General features: G+C 50.3%; 1 protein-coding gene across 2 annotated transcripts; it reads left to right on the plus strand.

The window, feature by feature from the left end:
* The first annotated feature begins 4157 nt into the window (after positions 1-4157).
* LOC109741549 (uncharacterized) lies at positions 4158-17291 on the plus strand. 2 transcript variants are annotated; one of them, XM_073496315.1, is made up of 7 exons: positions 4158-4960; positions 5066-5573; positions 10951-11584; positions 11703-13332; positions 16728-16825; positions 16943-17014; positions 17085-17291. In XM_073496315.1, the coding sequence occupies exons 1-4, from the start codon at positions 4675-4677 to the stop codon at positions 12087-12089; spliced, it is 1815 nt and encodes a 604-aa protein (XP_073352416.1). In that variant the 5' UTR covers positions 4158-4674; the 3' UTR covers positions 12090-13332; positions 16728-16825; positions 16943-17014; positions 17085-17291. The 2 variants fall into 2 exon arrangements, with proteins under 2 accessions (XP_073352416.1, XP_040242660.1); XM_040386726.3 differs by having other exon boundaries at positions 11703-12936; positions 13198-13332; positions 16943-17291.
* Positions 17292-18976: the final 1685 nt, after the last annotated feature.

Below are 18976 nucleotides of genomic sequence, written 5' to 3' on the forward strand. Positions count from 1 at the left end.
AGCAAACTGGTGTTAGGAAAGGGTTGTTGTTGCTATTTGGCATTATGATATTTGTGCCAGGTTTAGTTGTAGGGATGATCTTATCCTAGTTCATGTGGACAAATGGATGTGATGCGAGGCAATGTAATGCGTTCAGAAAATGTACTGGATCCAGTTGTTATATTTGTTTGAATGAAATGCAGTTTGCCAAAATTATCAGGCAACATAGTAAATTTTTAACTGCTAATGTACTGAATTCAGTTTGCAAATTTTTGTCAGGTTTGAAGTGTCATTTTTGACAGCAACAAAATAAACTATAGACAGTGTAAACAGTGTAAATTTTTGTCAGGTTTGAAGTGTCATTTTTGACAGAGAACGTTCACAGGAATGAACAAAACCCCTCCAAATTTTTGGCAGAACTCACATATTACAGAAAATTGTTGGCAGCAGCAAAAATAAGTGAAGCCATGCTCATTGTTGGCAGCAGCAAAAATAAGTGAAGCCATGCTCATTGTTTGCAACAGCAAAAATAAGTGAAGCCAGGCTCATTTTTGTCAGCAACTAAATAAAATAAACCCATTCTCAGGAAATTTCTTAAATATAGATCATCACATATTTGACAGCATCCATGTTCACTTAGCATAGCACTTTGCATACCTCATAACCATAAGTTCACACGGACACACACATCCAAAACAAGAGTACTTCACGAGGTTCTACACATCAGTACAGTTGCATATGGATCAAAAGAAACACATTTTCAGTAATACACAACTTCAGTAGTTCCCAGAAGCTGTGAACCAGGGCATGAAACCTCTTCCTCTGCCTCTGCCAGTAGATGTACTTCCTCCAGGTGCTTCATTTCCAGCTGGTGCTGATCTTCTGGGAGGTCTGAAACTTGAGGAGCCTGGCTGTGAGCTTGTAGTTGCTGCATGTTGACAAGACTGAGGAGTTTGAGTCCTGGTTGCAGGTTGAGAAGATCTAGCTGTAGCTGCCCTTCTTTTGGCAGCCTCAGTCTCTGCTTGCTGCAATCAAAGAAAAACAACAAAGCACTGGTCAGCTGCATATTAAAAAGTTAGTAGAGCAAAAATTGCTAATGGTCAGTTGCATATTACCTCAGTGGACCTCTATTGCCTTCCTCTCTTCCCAAGAAATGCTTTTGTTTTTTTGTTTCTATCAGCATTCTTTAAGCAAGATCATTTGTTGTGTCCCTTCCCCCCACATGATCCACAAGTGATTTGAATTCCATGCTTGCTAAGTTTCTTTCCTTTGGGTGCTTCCCCCTCCTCTCTCCTTCTATCATTGTTTTTCTTCCTTGCTCCTGGCATTGCAATATAGCCAGGCGCCACTGGCCTAGGGTTCTGAGAATGATCTGCAAGAAAACCCTTGACCTCCTGCAAGGACAGTTTGTCCCTCTCAATCTCAGAGTAGGCCACATCTCCCCCAACATAGTCCAGAGAAGGACCAATTCGAACAAACTGCCCCCCTATATGAAACCTGACGTTCAAAATGTCTGCCGGGTCCATGGATTCCACAAAACGAACCTACATTGCAAGCATCGCAACTGATTACTACACTGGACAACATAAATCAACATCAAATCCATTTATTAAGACCCCTAATTTCTGCAGCTTTACAAGACAAAAACCCTAAACCTAACCAAGACAAAAAAGAAGAAAACACCAGAGATTGGAGAGGGGAGATGGATCAGCCGTACCTTGCTCTTTTCTGCCGGAGAGGTCGTCGGCGGCCGTCGCGATCATCCGCTCATCGCCGTCGCCGCCGTGGAAGAGCAATAGAGGCGCGTCGCGTCGCAGCAGAGGAAGGGGCGAAGTGGAAGACGAGGGGGCTGAGCGAGTTGGTCCGGCTCGACCAGGTTATAGCCTGAGACCCCACCCGCAGGTGCTGACTCAGCCGCTTCCCAGCCTTTCCCAACCCACGTACCAATCCCGCCATTTGGATAAACACACAAGGATCAAAAAATCTAGGATCTGAGAGTTCAGGGTATGGACTTCTGGGATTTGGAGGTTGAGGTTCATCTCCGACTGCGCCTACAACCACAGGGTATGTTTCAGGCTTCACTCCAGGAAAGTGCTACGAAGCAGCGAACCGTGTGATTTGTTTGAGAAAAAAAGAGGACCGAGTCCTTGTGTGCGACGCGGACGAAGGCAGCAGGTCAATGGGGAAGGAAAATCCATCAAACGATACGTATTCTATGAATAGTATGGCATTGGCAGGACAAGGCAATAGCTAGCGTCGGGAGTTGTGCCCAGGAGCTACGTGAAAGACCAAGTTTGGTTGGATTTTGCTATTAGTACATGGGGTGTACCTCATCAGGTTTTGCTCATGTACTTGGGGCATTGCAGTGGAAGCTCAGTCAATTTTTCACAGTGTCAGTCAGAAGAGGAATCATGACGCCATTGGGCATCGGGTTTGAGGTGGAGAAGTTCAACGGAACAGAAAACCTTGGGTTATGGCAGACAAGGGTGAAAGATTTGTTGGCACAATGGGGATGCTTGAAGGCGTTGTGTGAAGTCATGTCAGTTAAGATGGAATTATCAAGTGATGGATTTGAATTCGCGGAAGACGATTTGGGAGCCTTGAGCGTGTTGTGCAGCCGGAAAAGTTCGGCTGGTTCGGACTGGACAGTCTGACGGATCAACGTGAGTCGGTTGGTACAGAAGACGGTGGTGGGATCGGCGAAGACGATGTAGGAGCGTGATGCTGATGGTGACCGACTTCTGGGCGTGGAAACACGTGGTGCACATGCTCGAGGCTTGTGCGGCTTCGACAAAACTATTGCGCGGGGTTGATTCAAGGTGATGTACACACGGAGCTTGAAGACGACGGGGCGCGAGGGTGGACTGGTCATCTACCATGGAGTCATGTTGAAGGTGGAGCTGGACTGGGGGTCTACGGTGTAAGGATCCAGGGAATCGAAGCCTATTCAGCGGGAAAAAGCGAGGGACACGTAGTTCGGACTGGAGTCCAGTGGTCTAATGGAAGCGTGAAACTCGTCATCGATCGGTGATGGTCGGTGGTACTCTACAATGGGGGTTGAGTGGTGTGGGTTCGCGGCCCTTGAGCCTCGACCGGGAAAGCGGAGGCTCGACGTGGTAATAGCGGCGAGGCGTGCGGTACGCACGAGGCATGGAGACGGGCCAGGGCTCTGGTGGTCATACATGTGGTGAGACAATTGTGAATTTGACTCGGGTTGACTACAAGCAATGGTGAAATTCCTTCCAAGTTTCAGACAGGCGGTCAAGGAAGAGCGGTGATGTTGAGTTTAGGTAACTCTTATGTGTGACACCCAATATGTGAGTTGTTCACTTTCACGTAGGTCAGTGATCGGTGTGTGATGGCGTTGGACTGATACTCTGGAAGTTGGGAGCATCGACTAGAGTAAAGAGGGACTTAATTTTGCTCGAGCATTGACTGTGGTCAAGAAAAGAAGGGACTACAAGTTACAGGTGGAGTAATATGAAGTCTTTGGAGTAGCAGCGGTACTCATGGGATAAACTCAAGTCCAATGTACATGGAAGTTTGATGCATGGACAAATCCAGGGTGGTGGAGTATATTCGCCAAGGTGGAGTTTGTTAAGTTGTGTCGAATATAGTGTACAAGGTAGGTTACAGTTGGACTTGTAGTTGTATTGTGTTTATATAGGATATGGAGTCGTGTCCAAGTAGGACACTTGTATCCTAGGCCTCTCATATATGGCGAGGTTAGACACATGATGTAACCTATGCCAACATAATAGCACAGGAACGCAGGGGAAGCCGGCGGCATGTGCCGGCGTCCAGGGCGACCGGGTGCGGTATTGTAGCGGTGTCATGGGAGAAGCGCCATAGTGAGGCCCGGGGATGTAGCCATATCGGTGAACCTCGTTAACAAATCTCGGTGTCGTGCTCGTGTAATTGTTTGGTCCATGGATGATCCACGATGACCTCGGATTTATTCTAACACAAACCATCATAAGCTATTAACCTCCCACGCACAACACAACCCATCTAAAAAAGTCGTGCGCTGATGCCTGCTGGATATAAATAATTCCCCTCGTATGTCAGCTGATCCGTTATAAAAACCTACAGAAATTGTTGGACGACATGTGTCCAACTGTCCATCGAGTCATCTAGGTTTTTTTTTTTTTTTGTAAATGGAGTAATAGCCGGCGGTTAAATCCTTTTTTGACAGTGATGAGATTTCAGTGTGTGATGTAACTACACTGAGATCCGACCAAATGGAAGTATGGAAAACACCTATACGTACGCTCCAGCTGCACGACTGTGATCACGTAGGACATTGAAATTTCTTTAAGCTGGCACCGCAATTTTGCAACCACGACATTGACCAAAGAAGCCATGGGTTTAGTCGTCTCGTGTGATCTCATCTATTGACGCTGACACTGATTTGTTCGATTTTTAATGGTATAAATTAGTTGATCATATGTATCTACTGGTTTCAAATTTGCATGTGAACATAAACTTGGACACGTACGTGTAGCACAGGACTGCAAGCTACATAATTGCACGGAGCCATGCGCTCATGCCCATGCAAAGGTTAGATAAGCTCACAAGACAAAGGAAAAAAATAATACATTATATCCTGTAATTTATACACAAGTATATACACGCCACCGTTGGGTAACGTTTTGTAGAGCATTTGCATTTTGCAAGCAAGCAAATTAGTTTAGCATGCCGTCCCTTCGAGCGGCCATGGCGGACGGCGCCGACCGCGTCGAGGCCACGACGATCGGCAACGACAAGGAGACCCTGCTGAGCCTGCTCCGCGCCAAGTCGGAGCGGAGCGCCGAGGCGGAGGAGAAGGTGGAGTGGGTGCGATCGCAGATGGTCGGCCGCGACGCAGAGTTCGACACGCCGTTCGGCCGCCGCGCCCTCGTCTACGCCGACCACACCGCCTCCGGGCGCGGCCTACGCTACATCGAGGACTACATCCTCACACAAGTCCTCCCCTTCTACGGTCAGCTCGATCAGCACTAATACTTTGCATACTTTGCATGTGGATCTAACATGCAAGAGAGCGTGCGGGAATGATTGACACGATCGACGTGCGTGTGATGTTTAGGGAATACGCACACGGAGGACAGCTACGTCGGTAGCAGGACGACGAAGATGGTGAGGACGGCGGCGAGCTACATCAAGCGGTGCATGGGCGCCGGTGCCGACGACGCGCTGATCTTCTGCGGCTCCGGCGCCACGGCGGCGGTGAAGCGGCTGCAGGAGGTGATGGGGATGGCCGCGCCGCCGGGGCCGCTTCTGCGGGCGAGGCTGCTCTCGCAGCTGCGCGCCGAGGAGCGGTGGGTGGTCTTCGTGGGACCCTACGAGCACCACTCCAACCTGCTGTCGTGGCGGCAGAGCCTGGCGGACGTCGTGGAGGTCGGCGCCGGCGACGACGGGCTCGTCGACCTCGCCGCGCTCCGGCGCGCGCTGGGCTCCCCCGAGTACGCGAAGCGGCCCATGCTGGGGTCATTCTCGGCGTGCAGCAACGCCACCGGCATCGTCACCGATACCCGAGCGATCGCGCGCGTCCTGCACCAGCATGGGGCTTTCGCCTGCTTCGACTTTGCCGCGAGGTACGTCCACGTAGCCAATCCTAATGTTTTAGTCTTATATTGTGCACCAACACCATGATCGACCGAACATGTTGCGTTTTACTCGCATTTATTTGGAAACAATGTACTTTTTTGCGGTAATAACGTTCATTACGCTAGTGTTTTTGAGTTTGGAATATTCGCAAGATGATGCTTACATGTTATCAAGCTCGACCCAACCCGCCGTCCATTACATCTAACAAGTTTCATCTATAGAAACTAGACAGACAAGTTGCAAACATGAATTCCCAACATACACATCTAACAAGTTTCATCTATAGATACCAGAATTTTGGATATTACATATTTTCGGGAAAAAATGGATACTGGTACATAAAGCTGAGTTCGTATTTGCATTTCTCCCGTTTTCGTGGACACGCACTGTGCCATTGCTATCTATCACCTGGTGCTCCCGTTTGACGGTCCAGTAAATCCACGGTGCTCTCACGGTCAGAAGTCATACCAGTGGATTTAATTAAATATGATCGACTAATTCCAACAGAAAACGTATCAATGCGCGTTTCCTCTGGATCAGATTTCCACCGCGCTTTGACATCGCAACTCGAAGCACGAGAAATTTGTCCATCGCCACACTCGACCTGCTCTGCTGGCGGCAGCCATGCATGCCGGCCAGCGCTGCGCCAATTAATATAGCAGCCCTGCTGCATGATGAGTTATCGCCTTATCGGTCGCCACTTTGACTTGGCTGATGCGGTTACTTCTGTCAAGCTCTGCGCTGATGGTACGCCGAACCGCCAAGCCAAGGCCTCCCTCACTATGCTCGTCTCATGAACGATTTGAAATGAGTGTAATGCAAAAGTGTTTAAGCATAAGAGTGCTCCACCGCCAATCTTGCTCTCCTCCATCTCTACCGAGGCCAACCTTTGGGTCATCGCTGGCGCAAAGAAGCTAGGGTCTTTTATTTCACGCGAGTAATCCGCATGCCGTGTTTGTTGGGTGTCCTGTAACAAACTCTTTTCTATCTTAATTAATGGATGAGGCAAAGCTTTTGCCTCCGTTTAAAAAAAAAACTTCTGTCAAGCAACTGCACGCCAGAACAGTGTAAACTACAAGCGAACATTGACTTGAGAACGTACAGCGCACATTAAACTGTAGCAAAAACAAATCCTGTCCTTGTTGATCTTGCTGATCTTCTCTCCGGCCGGTCCCTCTCAACATGGAGGTGGTCTTAATGCCTCGCTCAATGTTTCTCTATTAGTGCATGATCACAGCAAGTCTGGCTGGACAACGAAGGGCATTGACCTGGACAAGTCGTAGCGCATCTCAAATTGTGATGAAACTTCGTATCACCACTCGCAAGACTTCACTTCTGTCGTTCAAAGAAAATACTTAATACTTTGGGACCATTTACAATATAGTATAGGATCCATGCCCGGGTATATTTGTTCCAAAATACCCCCAAATTAAATTTACTGCTCCCTCATTCCCGGAAAATAGATTCTCTAAGTCCTTCGCAAATCAATTTTTCTTAAGTTTGACCAAAGATTGTAGAAAAGGTAACACCAGTTACTACATCGAATAAACATACTTACGTTTGACCAAGATTATAAAAAATAAGAACATCTACCACATCAAATAATTATACTTTCAATACACATTTCATGATGAATCAATTGATATTGAATTGGTAATGTAGGTGCTGATATCTTTTTTCATGAATTTCGTCAACCTCAGTGTTGTTGGGTATGCATGAACAGTAGTAGTTTTGGAAACACACTGGTTTAGAAAGCGAGTGATGCCAGAGAATGCTTTGAAGAGTCGAGAGTCGAGACACGCCTTTTTCCCCTGTCCCTCAATGTTGCATGAATCACCACCTTGGTTTCCTGTATGTATTGCGGATCCGAGGAGTTGAGATCTAGGTCTTCCGAAGGCTACAAGCTTGAAGCTAGTTCCGAAGTCAGAACTTAGCTCGAAGGTAGTTATGAAGGTAATACTACCTAACCCAAAACTTGTTCCGATAAGACCTAGCCCGAGGCTAGTTCCAAAGTCAACACATCACAAAAATCGCTTGCAATAATGAGATAGAGGTTATACCACTCACACATCTGCTCGGAGCATGGCACGAGCTTCACATCGATGAGATAGAAGATAGAAGCAGGATGATCCCCTAAACATTTGACCGATTAGAATCACGACAACAGACCCAGGAAATGAACAAACACTCCATGCAGGGATTCAAAGTCCCTTTGTCAACCGACAATCAGACACTTAGAATAACAACGGAGATGAGGATACACACTAACAATGCGCGAGGAAACAATGTAAAGCCCGGTCACGATGTGATCATCTATCGTTTGAAAAACAACATTTGATAGTTTGTTGCTACCATAGTCTTCATGAGGCGATTGCCAACCTCTGTTCTCCCGCAAAAAAAGTAGAAGATTGCAACCTCTGTTGACTCTTAGAGCATCTCCAACAGGCGCCGAACGCGTCGCGCGCTAAAAACTGCTTTGCCGCGCGCCCATCGCCTGGTTTGGCGCGGCGCGCAGCGCTGGCTCCAGCAGCCGCGCTAAAAAGCAGCGTGCGCGCAGCTCCGGCAGTGCGCAAAAATGCAGCGCGCGACTCTCGCACAAACAACATATGCATTTCAAAACAGAAGCAAAAAGATCAAACACAAACAAAAATAAATCAAAATAAATAGTTCAATTTCGTTATTACAACTCAAACAAACAGTTTATCGTTCAATACAACAAATAGTGCAATAAACACAATAAATAGTTCAACAATACAATATCGAACGCACAAATCATGATGCTCTTTGTCGTCCATTCCATGCCCACCACTCCTCAATGAGATCCTTCTGAAGATCATTATGCGCTGCGGGACGTCGAATGGCATGATAGGAGGCAACAAAACGGGCCACCCTTTCAGCCCTCCGTCGCACTCGCACGGGATGTCCCAAGAGCTCATACTGAGAGTAGTCTACATCTTGGCCACGCTCATTCTCGATGATCATGTTATGCATGATCACACAAGCATGCATGATGTACCAAAGCATTTTCTGATCCCAAAATCTAGCCGGTCCTCTCACGATAGCAAATTGGGCTTGCAAAATCTCAAAAGCTCTCTCCACATCTTTTCTAGCCGCCGCCTGAGCATTGTGGAAATCAAGATTTTTCTTACCTTCTGGCTTTTTCAACGGCTTGACAAAGGTTTGCCACTTTGGATAGATGCCATCCGCTAGATAATAGCCATAGTTGTATGTACGGCCATTTGCTACAAACTGCACCGGTGGCAACTCACCATTTGCAATCTTATTCATCAGTGGTGACCGGTTGACAACATTGATGTCATTCAAAGATCCAGACATTCCAAAGAATGCATGCCAAATCCAGACAGTGGAACCCTTTTTTGGCCGTGGAATTGCCCGTGCCATGCCTTTGGACAATTCTTTCAACTCCAATGCATGCAATCTATTGAGCCAAGCATGCCAGGAAAGCCGCGAGCTTTGTTCATCGCCAATAGCCTTGCGGCGTCTTCAGCATTGGGAGATCTCAAATACTCCTCGCCAAACACTTGCACAATTTCGACTGCGAAGCGCTTGACACACATGATGGCTTGGCTCTCACCCATAGCCAAGTGATCATCAACTAGATCAGCCGGTATACTGTATGCCAACATACGCAAAGCGGCTGTCACCTTCTGAAAGGTGCTATGCTCGAGCTCTCCGGCGGCATTCCTCCTTTGCTGAAAAAAGCGGTCATGGCTCGCTAGTTTCTCTGCAATGCGCCTGAACAACTCGGTGCTCATCCTAAACCGGCGACGAAAATACGACTCGGGGTATGTGGGATTCTCCGCAAAATAATGCCCGGTAAATCTGTTGTGGGCATCGATCCTATCCCTCCAAATTTTCTGCCGACCCATAACCGAACCACCGTGCTTTGGTTTTTTATTGATATGCATAGCTAGGATCATTGCAAGATCCTCCTCCTCTTCCATATCAAATTCTTCTTCAGAAGAATCATACGACGAACTCATCTACAATGTTCAATACTATGCTATAAAAACTACAATCAACATGCACGAAATTCATGGCTTTTGAGCAATACATACCTTCTAGGCGTTTGTCGAACACCTTGCGGGCGGCGAGCGCGCGGGCGCTGTTCGTCGGAGGACGAACGCGCGCGAGGGGCGGCGGGACTAGAGGGGGGGCGGAGAAGCCGCCGCGGGGCGGGGATAGGCCGGGGAACGGTCGCCGGGTGGCGCGGTCGGCGGCGGCGGTGCGGCTGGATGGGGGTGGGAGTTGCGAGCGAGCGCGCGAGAGTCCGGCGCGCGGGAGCGGGCGCAGCAAATAAGCGGCGCGCGATTGAGTTTCGGTCCGCGCGCTGAACTACATATGCCGCGCGGCGCTAGTTTGGCGCGGCTGTTAGAGATGCTCTTAATTATGTATCTTTGCTTTCATGCCATCACGAGCGGTCAAGCTTTTGTTCAAATGCGAACCTTCGCTATAGCCGCCTACATGGTCATCTAAATTCCGGATAGTGAAGGGCGATGTGTGTGGATCCACAGAAAATAATTACTCATAGGATGGTGAAGTTCAGTGGTGGAGCTACACGACCAAAACTGGACGGGCTAGTACAAAGGAAGGCTGGCTACTTTCCCCTCATGGCCCAATTTACCCTCAATACCACACTATGTTTGCTATGGCTAGGCTAGCCCTGACCCATTTTCCTAACACGTAGCTCCGTCAGTGGTAAAGTTGTCGGGGCTTGATTGCACTCACTAAGATTTAAATTTGTTCCTCGTGCTTTAAACAAGCATGTGTGTTTTATTATGAGTTTTTCAAGATTCATATATGAATTTATCCCCATGGTATTTTAGAACATTATGGAGCTAGATCACCGAAAGGTCCCCTCACGTATTTAAACTCCTCTGCCGTCTGATGGGGACTGTCTCAACATTATCATCACTTAGGATTAGGAGTGGTGCGTGATGAAAGTTTTCTTGCACGCTTTTGTACGAGAGAAGGCCGTCCAATGTGCAGCTGCTTCCTGCACCTGGCCGATCGGGTCGGGCAGTCTGACAAGAAATATCGCTGGTCGTGGTGGTGGTACAATGAATGTGTGTTGTGCACTCCACCTGTTGTTATCGGAGAAAAAGGACGACCGGCCCCTCGGCTCGATTGCCTTCACCCATTCATAAACTTACTGTTAGCAATTAATACAGCGACCACGCTTTCGAAAAGAAAAATTAATACAGCGACCACGCGTACGTAGTACCAGCAAAGAGAATTATTTGTGTGCCGTACGTGCACGGAACGTGTCTGTCTAGCTCCATGAAATGGTGTGACACATTCCTGTGTGGTGCGTGCATGGCGTTGACATTGCGTACGGTGCAGCGGGCCCTACGTGGAGATCGACATGAGGTCGGGCGACATGGACGGCTACGACGCCGTGTTCCTCAGCCCGCACAAGTTCCCCGGCGGCCCCGGCACGCCGGGCCTCCTGCTCATGAACCGCTCCCTCTACCGCCTCGCCTCGCTGCCGCCCACCACGTGCGGCGGCGGCACCGTCGCCTACGTCAACGCCCGCAGCGAGGACGACACGGTGTACCTCGACGACGTGGAGGAGCGCGAGGACGCCGGCACGCCGCCCATCACGCAGAAGGTGCGCGCCTCGCTCGCGTTCTGGGTCAAGGAGCACGTCGGGCTCGGCGCCATCGCGCTCCGCGAGCGCGTCCACGCCGACGCCGCCATGCGGTGGCTCCTGTCCAACCCCGCCGTCAAGGTGCTCGGCAGCGTCGAGGCGCGCCGCCTGCCGATATTCTCGTTCCTCGTCTACCCCGGCGGCGACACGACGCTGGGGAGGAGGCGTCGGCGGCTGCCACTCCACGGGCGGTTTGTCGCCAAGCTCATGAACGATCTGTTCGGCATCCAGGCCAGGGGCGGCTGCGGCTGCGCGAGCCCGTACGGGCACGCCCTCCTCGGCGTCGGCGAGGAGCTCTCCCTTCGGATCCGCTCCGCCATTCTTAAGGTAAGTACTAAAGAAACATCTGAGAATCACTGGAATTATATCATTCGAAACACACAACTTTGTACTGTACGTTTTACTACTGGTTAACAAATTTGACTGAACTTGTTTCTCCCTCTAGGGCTATCACGGTGTGAAGCCGGGATGGACGAGGGTGAGCTTCGCCTACTACCTCCCACCGGAGGAGTTCCGGTTCATCCTCGCCGCCATCGACTTCGTCGCGGCGCACGGCCACCGGTTTCTGCCGCTGTACAATTTCGACTGGGCCACCGGCAACTGGACCTTCCGGCGCCGTGCGGTCAAGCACCACCTCATGCTGGAGGAGCTGCTGCATGGTCATGGTAGCTCTAACACGAAGATGAAGGGGAGCAAGACTGCTGGCGACAGCGACAAGTTCGAGGGCTACCTGGAGTTTGCCACCAAGGTCGCGCTGTCGCTGCCGGAGACGTGTGATGAGCAGCAGGTTCCCGAAGGAATCGACCCTGACATTGTACTTTTTCGAGTGTGAGACATGTAAAGTTTCATGATTTTGTAATGAGATATGGTGCGGTCATGCCCATTAACTTCATAAAATATCTATATATCTACCCTAATAATAAAGCAATGATTGCTTCTGGTCGTCCGTCGTTAGTACTTTTGCAGAAAAGTCCCTGGTGTTTTAGCTATTCAACTCGCAGTCCCTTTTTAAGTCAGAAAACGTTTCGTTCAGGATGTTTTCGTTAAAAGCCCCTGTAGTTTCCTGTATTTAACGCGCGATCCTTTTAAAGTGAGAAAACGTTTCGTTCGTTTCTGGGCCTGGGCCTTAATTTTATTCGGCCTAACACAAGGGTTGGAAACCAAAAAGAAACACAGGACACACGGGCATGTATGCATCGAAGAAGAGCTCGGGGTACGGCCGCCGCCGCCGCCACGCGTGGATGGTCTTCCTGTCCGGCCATCCGCGTAGCCCACGCGGGCGAGCTGCAGATTTGGATGGGCTGCCTGGCCCACGCAGCGGATGGCGGTGTTTCGAGCAACTCCTCGACGCAGGGGAAAAGATTGGCGGCGCTGGAGTTCGCCGGAACGGGCAGGCGGCCGGTGGGTGACGCGAGGCCGCGGCGCCGGCGCGAGGAAGACGAGCGGATCCGGGGCGGCGGCGACCGATCCGGCTGCTGGTGCGGCGGCTTGCTCCGGTGGCGGCGGCGTCCTGCTCATCCGTAGAAAGAGAGACAGGGCGTGAGGGAGAGAGCAAGAAAGGAGAGGGAGAAGGGGGTGCAGGGTCAGGGAGGCGGTCGGTAGCGGTGGCGGCTCCGGCGACCGGCCGGCGGGCTTGCCAGGCAAGGCTAAGGAGTACGCCAGCCTAAGATTCGATAGCGGTATGTTTGATTTTTAGAATTGGCCTGAACAGCCTGTTTGCTGTGTTTCATCTTCTGAATTGGAAACCATGGCGTGCCTGATTTTTTTTCTAGAAGATGCTGCTTGAGTTGGTAATCAGTTGGTAATCATTCCTGGGTGATTTATCCGATATACTGATGAATCATCCTTTGCAGTGCATGACTTGAATGGATTTCTGAATTCCAAACAGTATGCTGTCGTGATGTTTGATTAGTGTCTTCTGTGAATCTGTACCAAAACAGACTAGACAGCAGACCAAGGCCATGGATCGGTTGATTCAACAGGGAGGGAAGAGACAGCAGGTTATAAAACGAGCTTGGGGATTAACTGGCCTGAAACTTAAACAGGGCCGCCCTGCTGATGGACTCAAGCTCCAGGTTTGCTCGCCTAGCACGTCCTAATTACATTGGCTCTTGACAAAATGTCTAACAGATGGATAATGAATTCATTCTGTGATGCCACATAGATATGCAAAGTCATAGTCCTGCATGTATGCACGTACCTTTTCCTAATGGCACGATGTAGTTGTTATGGCCGGTTTAGCTAGGCCCACCGGGTAATCTTAGCCCACAAGTTATCTTTGGTTAATTCTTATGCAAGTTATTTTAGGTTAATTCTTATGCAAGTTATCTAGGTTATAAATATAGGCTGTAAGACTCTTTTTGAAATCAAGCAATAAGAATATTATTATCCCTATTGCCCGGCTCCCAGAGAAGCCGGAACCCTAGCCGCCTCCAGCCCTAACCGCTGCCGCCCCCCTCCTTCCTCGCGACGGCGCCGACGCGCCGGAGCTCGCGTCCTCACCCTCAACCTCCGCTGTTCTGCCCTTATAACCTAAGGAGTAGAGCCGGTAGGAACCCTAGTCCTACCAATTTGGTAATCAGAGACCAAGTTCTGATCATGTCGCTGCCACCACCACCGCCGGCGCTTTCCAGCGGCTCCCCCGCGCCGATGATGACGGCGCCACCCCTCACCGCGCCGATGACGACGGCGCCACCCCTCACCGCGCCGACGACGTCCGCCGCCGGGACAACCGCGCTGGCGGGCCACGTCTCCACCGCGGCCCCGCCCGCGCCGCCATCCCCGGTTCCCTCTGCGCCACCGCCGTCCGCCGTCTTCACGCCGGAGCAGGTCACGGCCACCCTGCGGGACCTCGTCACCGCCGTCCAGAGCCTCCACCTGCAGCAGCAGCAGTGCGTGGCCGGGCCCTACATGCCCCTGCCGACAGCGCCCGTTGCTGCCTACGACCACACGCCGTGGCCGCCCTAGGGCGTCTCCCCGTACGGCGCCCCTCTGATGCTGCCGTTCCAGGCGGCTCCACCGGGCAGCCCTCCGGCTGCCGCGGCGCCCCTCTGGCCCTTGGCGCCGACGCCGTCATCGGGCCCCTGGCCGCTATAGCAGATGCCGCAGGCGGCGGCCACCGGACCGCTGCAGCCGTTCTCCGCGCCGACTTGCACCGGGCAGCCGCTGCTGCCGTTCCAGGCGGGACACCCCGGCGGGACCACGCCGGCCGCGGCCCCTCTGTGGTACTTGTAGCCACCCTCCCCCGCGGCCACCGACGCCCCCGCCCACCCCCCGCCACCGATGCTACAACTACCGGCGCCGCCCCTGCCTAGCTCGGGGGCACCCTCGCCGACCGGCCTCCCGATTCATCAGGTCCGGTTCCCGTCCTCCCCGTCGCCACTTCCAGCGTGGGCGGCTGGGTCTTCGCCTTCGCCGGTCTACACCACGGCCCCCGAACAGCCGACTCCGTTCCCGCAGTTCGGGGGGCCATCTGGTTCTGCCGGTCCCTACCTGGAGTACTCCGACCAGGCGCCACCCGCCTCGCTGCTCCACACCTCCGAGCCAGCTCGACACGACGTTCCCTCCCAGGCACCGCCGCGGTTCGCCAAGATCGACTTCGCCACTTATGACGGCACGGAGGACCCCCTCAACTGGCTCAACCAGTGCGACCAGTTCTTTCGTGGGCAGCGCACACTCGCTTCGGAGCGGACCTGGCTTGCCTCTTATCACCTCCGCGGCGCAGCCCAGACCTGGTACTACGCCCTCGAGCAGGACGAGGGCAGCATGCCCCCTTGGGAGCGCTTCCGCGAGCTCTGCCTCCTTCGCTTTGGGCCTCCGGTTCGCGGGAGCCGCCTGGCGGAGCTCGGCCGCCTTCCCTTCACCTCCACGGTGCAGGACTACGCCGACCGTTTTCAGGCCCTGGCATGCCATGCGTCGGGTGTGACGGCGCAGCAGCGGGCCGACCTCTTTGTCGGTGGACTTCCGGATCACATCCGCGTGGACGTGGAGCTTCGGGGACCCCAGGATCTCCAGTCGGCCATGTACTACGCCCGCGCGTTCGAGCGCCGCGCGGTGGCCATCCTGCAGGAATCACCGTCCCGGACCGCTGGGTCGCTACCCCGGCCGGATTCCACGCAGGGTCGGCCTGCGCAGGCTTCTGCGGCACCCCTCGCCGCGACCGCGGCGCGCCCGTTCCGCCGGCTCACCTCAGCCGAGCTACTCGAGCGTCGCCGCCAAGGGTTGTGCTTCAACTGCGACGAGCCCTACACGCCCGGCCATGTCTGCCCGCGACTCTTCTACCTGGAGGTTGCAGACTACATTCTGAAGGACGCCGTCGCCGCCGACCTGGCCGCCCCAACTGTCGAGAAGGTGTTTGACGCTGGTTGATCGCCTCGAGGAGTTCCGCAAGCGCTTCCCCACCTTACAGCTCGAGGACGAGCTGTTTGTGCAGGCGGGGAGAAGTGTTATGGCCGGTTTAGCTAGGCCCATCGGGTAATCTTAGCCCACAAGTTATCTTAGGTTAATTCTTATGCAAGTTATCTTAGGTTAATTCTTATGCAAGTTATCTAGGTTATAAATATAGGATGTAAGACTCTTTTTGGAATCAAGCGATAAGAATATTATTATCCCTATTGCCCGGCTCCCAGAGGAGCCGGAACCCTAGCCGCCTCCAGCCCTAACCGCCGCCGCCCTCCTCCTTCCTCGCGACGGCGCCGACGCGCCGGAGCTCGCGTCCTCGCCCTCAACCTCCGCTGTTCTGCCCTTATAACCTAAGGAGTAGAGCCGGTAGGAACCCTAGTCCTACCAGTAGTCTTTCTACTGATACATACAAGTCGATAGACGGGCACACACATTAGTAAGTTCTGCTACTAGCCAAATGAAGAGCCTTTTATACATCCTTGCAGATAAAAAAATGAATTGAATTATGAGCATCTGACAACTACGATCAATTTCCCGGTTATACCTGAAATAAAAGTGGTCGACCAAATGAAAGGAGGGATGGTTTCCTTGATGTGAGATTGTATAGATTATCTTACTTGATCTGCAATATTTCTTTGGATTTCTTTTTTATGAAAGACACATGACACATAGTTTGCTGGATGGGTCTAAGATAAATATTTTAGTTATAGGAGGATTTTTTAAACAAGTAATAGTATTACCACCATTTACTTGGTCTGTTGTGCTTTCGGTAGAGCTTTCATATTTCAACACAAAAACAACAATTCAAGTTGGTACCAGAATCGCACAAACATCAAGCTCAAAGGAAATATCAGTTGGGAGTGATCAAGTATTCATTTTCTTAGTGATCTAATAGGTCTTATATTTGTTTAGAGAGGGAGTATGTTTCTAGATAGCCGTCAATTCCAGTGTTTCGTTTATTTACTCTCTGAATATGAAGAAGATAGATTTGCACAAGACTACTTGCCACTTCTTATAGGATTGGTGAAAGAAGATGAGTAATTGCTGAAATTTGATGTTCTGTGTACAGAATCAAGACATGCCACTGTAGATGTTTTTTTTAAAGGCAGCTAGCTACTTGGATTGCGCAAATCAACAAGTACTCCCGCATATAGCATCAGAACTAAGGTTATTCTTAATTAAGTAGCTCACAAGATCACTTTTAAGAATTTTTTTTCACATGAAAATAATAACCTTGAAGTTCAAATCTTCTATTGAAACTCCTTTCCTATGTATGAACCTCAGGAGACAACTTCCAGTAGACCTGGCCAATGGAAATCTCAATTCTCTTAGCCTGTAAGCTCAGCTCTCAATCAGGTATTCTATTCGTAACTCAGCGTATTTTTTCTGAAGTTTTAGGCCTAACTCCCAAACATCTTTTGTCAAGAGTAAGAATGTAGCTGTTGATGGTTGCTTGCTGAAGAAGAGTGGTATCAATATTACCATAGAAGTAGATGTTTTTTGAATTATTCTTGATTTTCTATTATGTTAATATTTCTCTGCTCTGTTTTTAATTGGGATTCCTTGCTCCTTGGGTCCCTGTAAATTGTACAAAAGGTAATTTATCTGAATTTTACGGTCTTTTAGTTTGTTCTGAGCCTCTGAGTTTCCTCATTCTTCTGTACCTTTTCTTTGTTGGTTTACATTTATTGGATGTTCCAATGTTATTCTATGTTCATATGTGCAATCGGATTTACAAAACAACAAGCAAAGCAATTTATGATGTTACAAATAAAGCAAGCATCTTCTATTTTATCAACGTTGCATTTTCTTAGTTGTTGTTAGTTACCAGATGTGCTAGAACAACACACGCATGTGTGCGATTTTGCCCTGGCTTTCTGATTTCTGAATTGAAACGAGCAGGTGCATGGGTTTCTTGACAGAGTCAAGTAGCGGTGCTTTGAGCTTGATGTCCCGTGACCCAGTTCCTTGAACTGGCTAACCCTTATTGATGTCGTATGTCCTGAACTAACTCTCATGACCAAGTCCTCAACGCGTCTGACCCTCACAGGCATGTTGTGCCGTGGCTCAATTCATTGCATTGTGATTGAATACATTTAGACACATTAGGATTAGGCGGTCGCCAACATCGGTGAGGGTGGTGAGGAAGAAAAGCGACGACATGGGTCGGCACCGTGTTAAAATAGAGGACATGGACATGTGAGGGAGTCTTGATCCATGCTTATGTCTTAGGGGCATGCGGTACTTTTTTTTCCTCCTCCCGTTGCAACGCACGGGCAATTTTCCTAGTCTATACTTCTATTATATACCTATCTCTACTTCTAATGAAACAGTTGGTAGGATTGCATCCAGATTTTTTTCGTCCCATCACTTACGTCCGGTTTTTTTCGACTGTTTTTTCGTCACCTCCCCCACCTCACCGGTTTAGTTTCGTGTCATCCTCTCACACAATGAAAAAAATCTGAACGGATCAGAACTTTCCATGTTGGCGCAAATTATTTAGTAATGTCTTTATGTGAAAGAATCAATTACGATCAATCTCTAAAGATCAAATCTAAATTAATTAACCTTACCTTAAATCGCTCAATCACATTAATTAGGAAACAAATAGCCGATTTTAAAGAAAAACGCTTCACCCCAAGCTAGCGAGCCGTGCTCGTCTCTCTCTCCTCGCGTTAGCAGTTCCTCTCCCCAATTACCCTCGAGCCCAGGGTTCCTTGCGTCGCCGCCGCATGGAAGCTGATCGACGAGCTCCACTTCTTTTTAGAGAAAAGGCAAACGCCCGACTTTATAAATAAAGCCATAAGGCAGGTAGCAAACACACAAGGGTTCGAAACACACAACCAGCCAAACCCCAACCATGGGTCATGCGAGGAAAGTTAAAATAAGGGTACATGGCTCCCTAGCCAGTACACGGCACGCAGGCCGGAAGTTCACTGCCCAAAAGAAACTAGCAACGACGCGCAATGGAACTAAGCATCCTGCTCTTGTCTGCATAGATTAGACGCCGAGGCCCGAACTTTGGAGATCAGCACAGAAAGCGCATCCTGGTCGTCCACCTTAGTCAATGATTTCCACTGCTGCAAGAGAGCACATGATTTAAATAAGCAATCAGCAGGTTTAGCCGGAAACACATGCTCAATAGTAAATTTGTTCCTAGTCGTCCAGAGGGACCAGCACAAAGCTCCCAGGCCCACCCAAAAGATACGTCTGGTGGACACCTGATAGATTACTAGCCAGAGCCCGAAGCTCAGAGAACGACGCAGGGTCCCAGGAAACATGAAGCCATTCTCTAACGCAACTCCAGATGAGCTTAGC

The sequence above is a fragment of the Aegilops tauschii genome, chromosome 4, assembly GCF_002575655.3.
Source record: "Aegilops tauschii subsp. strangulata cultivar AL8/78 chromosome 4, Aet v6.0, whole genome shotgun sequence".
NCBI classification, from domain to species: Eukaryota; Viridiplantae; Streptophyta; class Magnoliopsida; order Poales; family Poaceae; genus Aegilops; species Aegilops tauschii.

Bases quoted from the DNA above. Each gene is read 5' to 3' on its own strand.
- LOC109741549 (XM_073496315.1), top strand. From the start codon at position 4,675: ATGCCGTCCCTTCGAGCGGCCATGGCGGACGGCGCCGACCGCGTCGAG. The intron at 4,961-5,065 runs GTCAGCTCGATC...TGTGATGTTTAG, and splicing joins ACAAGTCCTCCCCTTCTACG to GGAATACGCACACGGAGGAC. The intron at 5,574-10,950 runs GTACGTCCACGT...CGTACGGTGCAG, and splicing joins TGCTTCGACTTTGCCGCGAG to CGGGCCCTACGTGGAGATCG.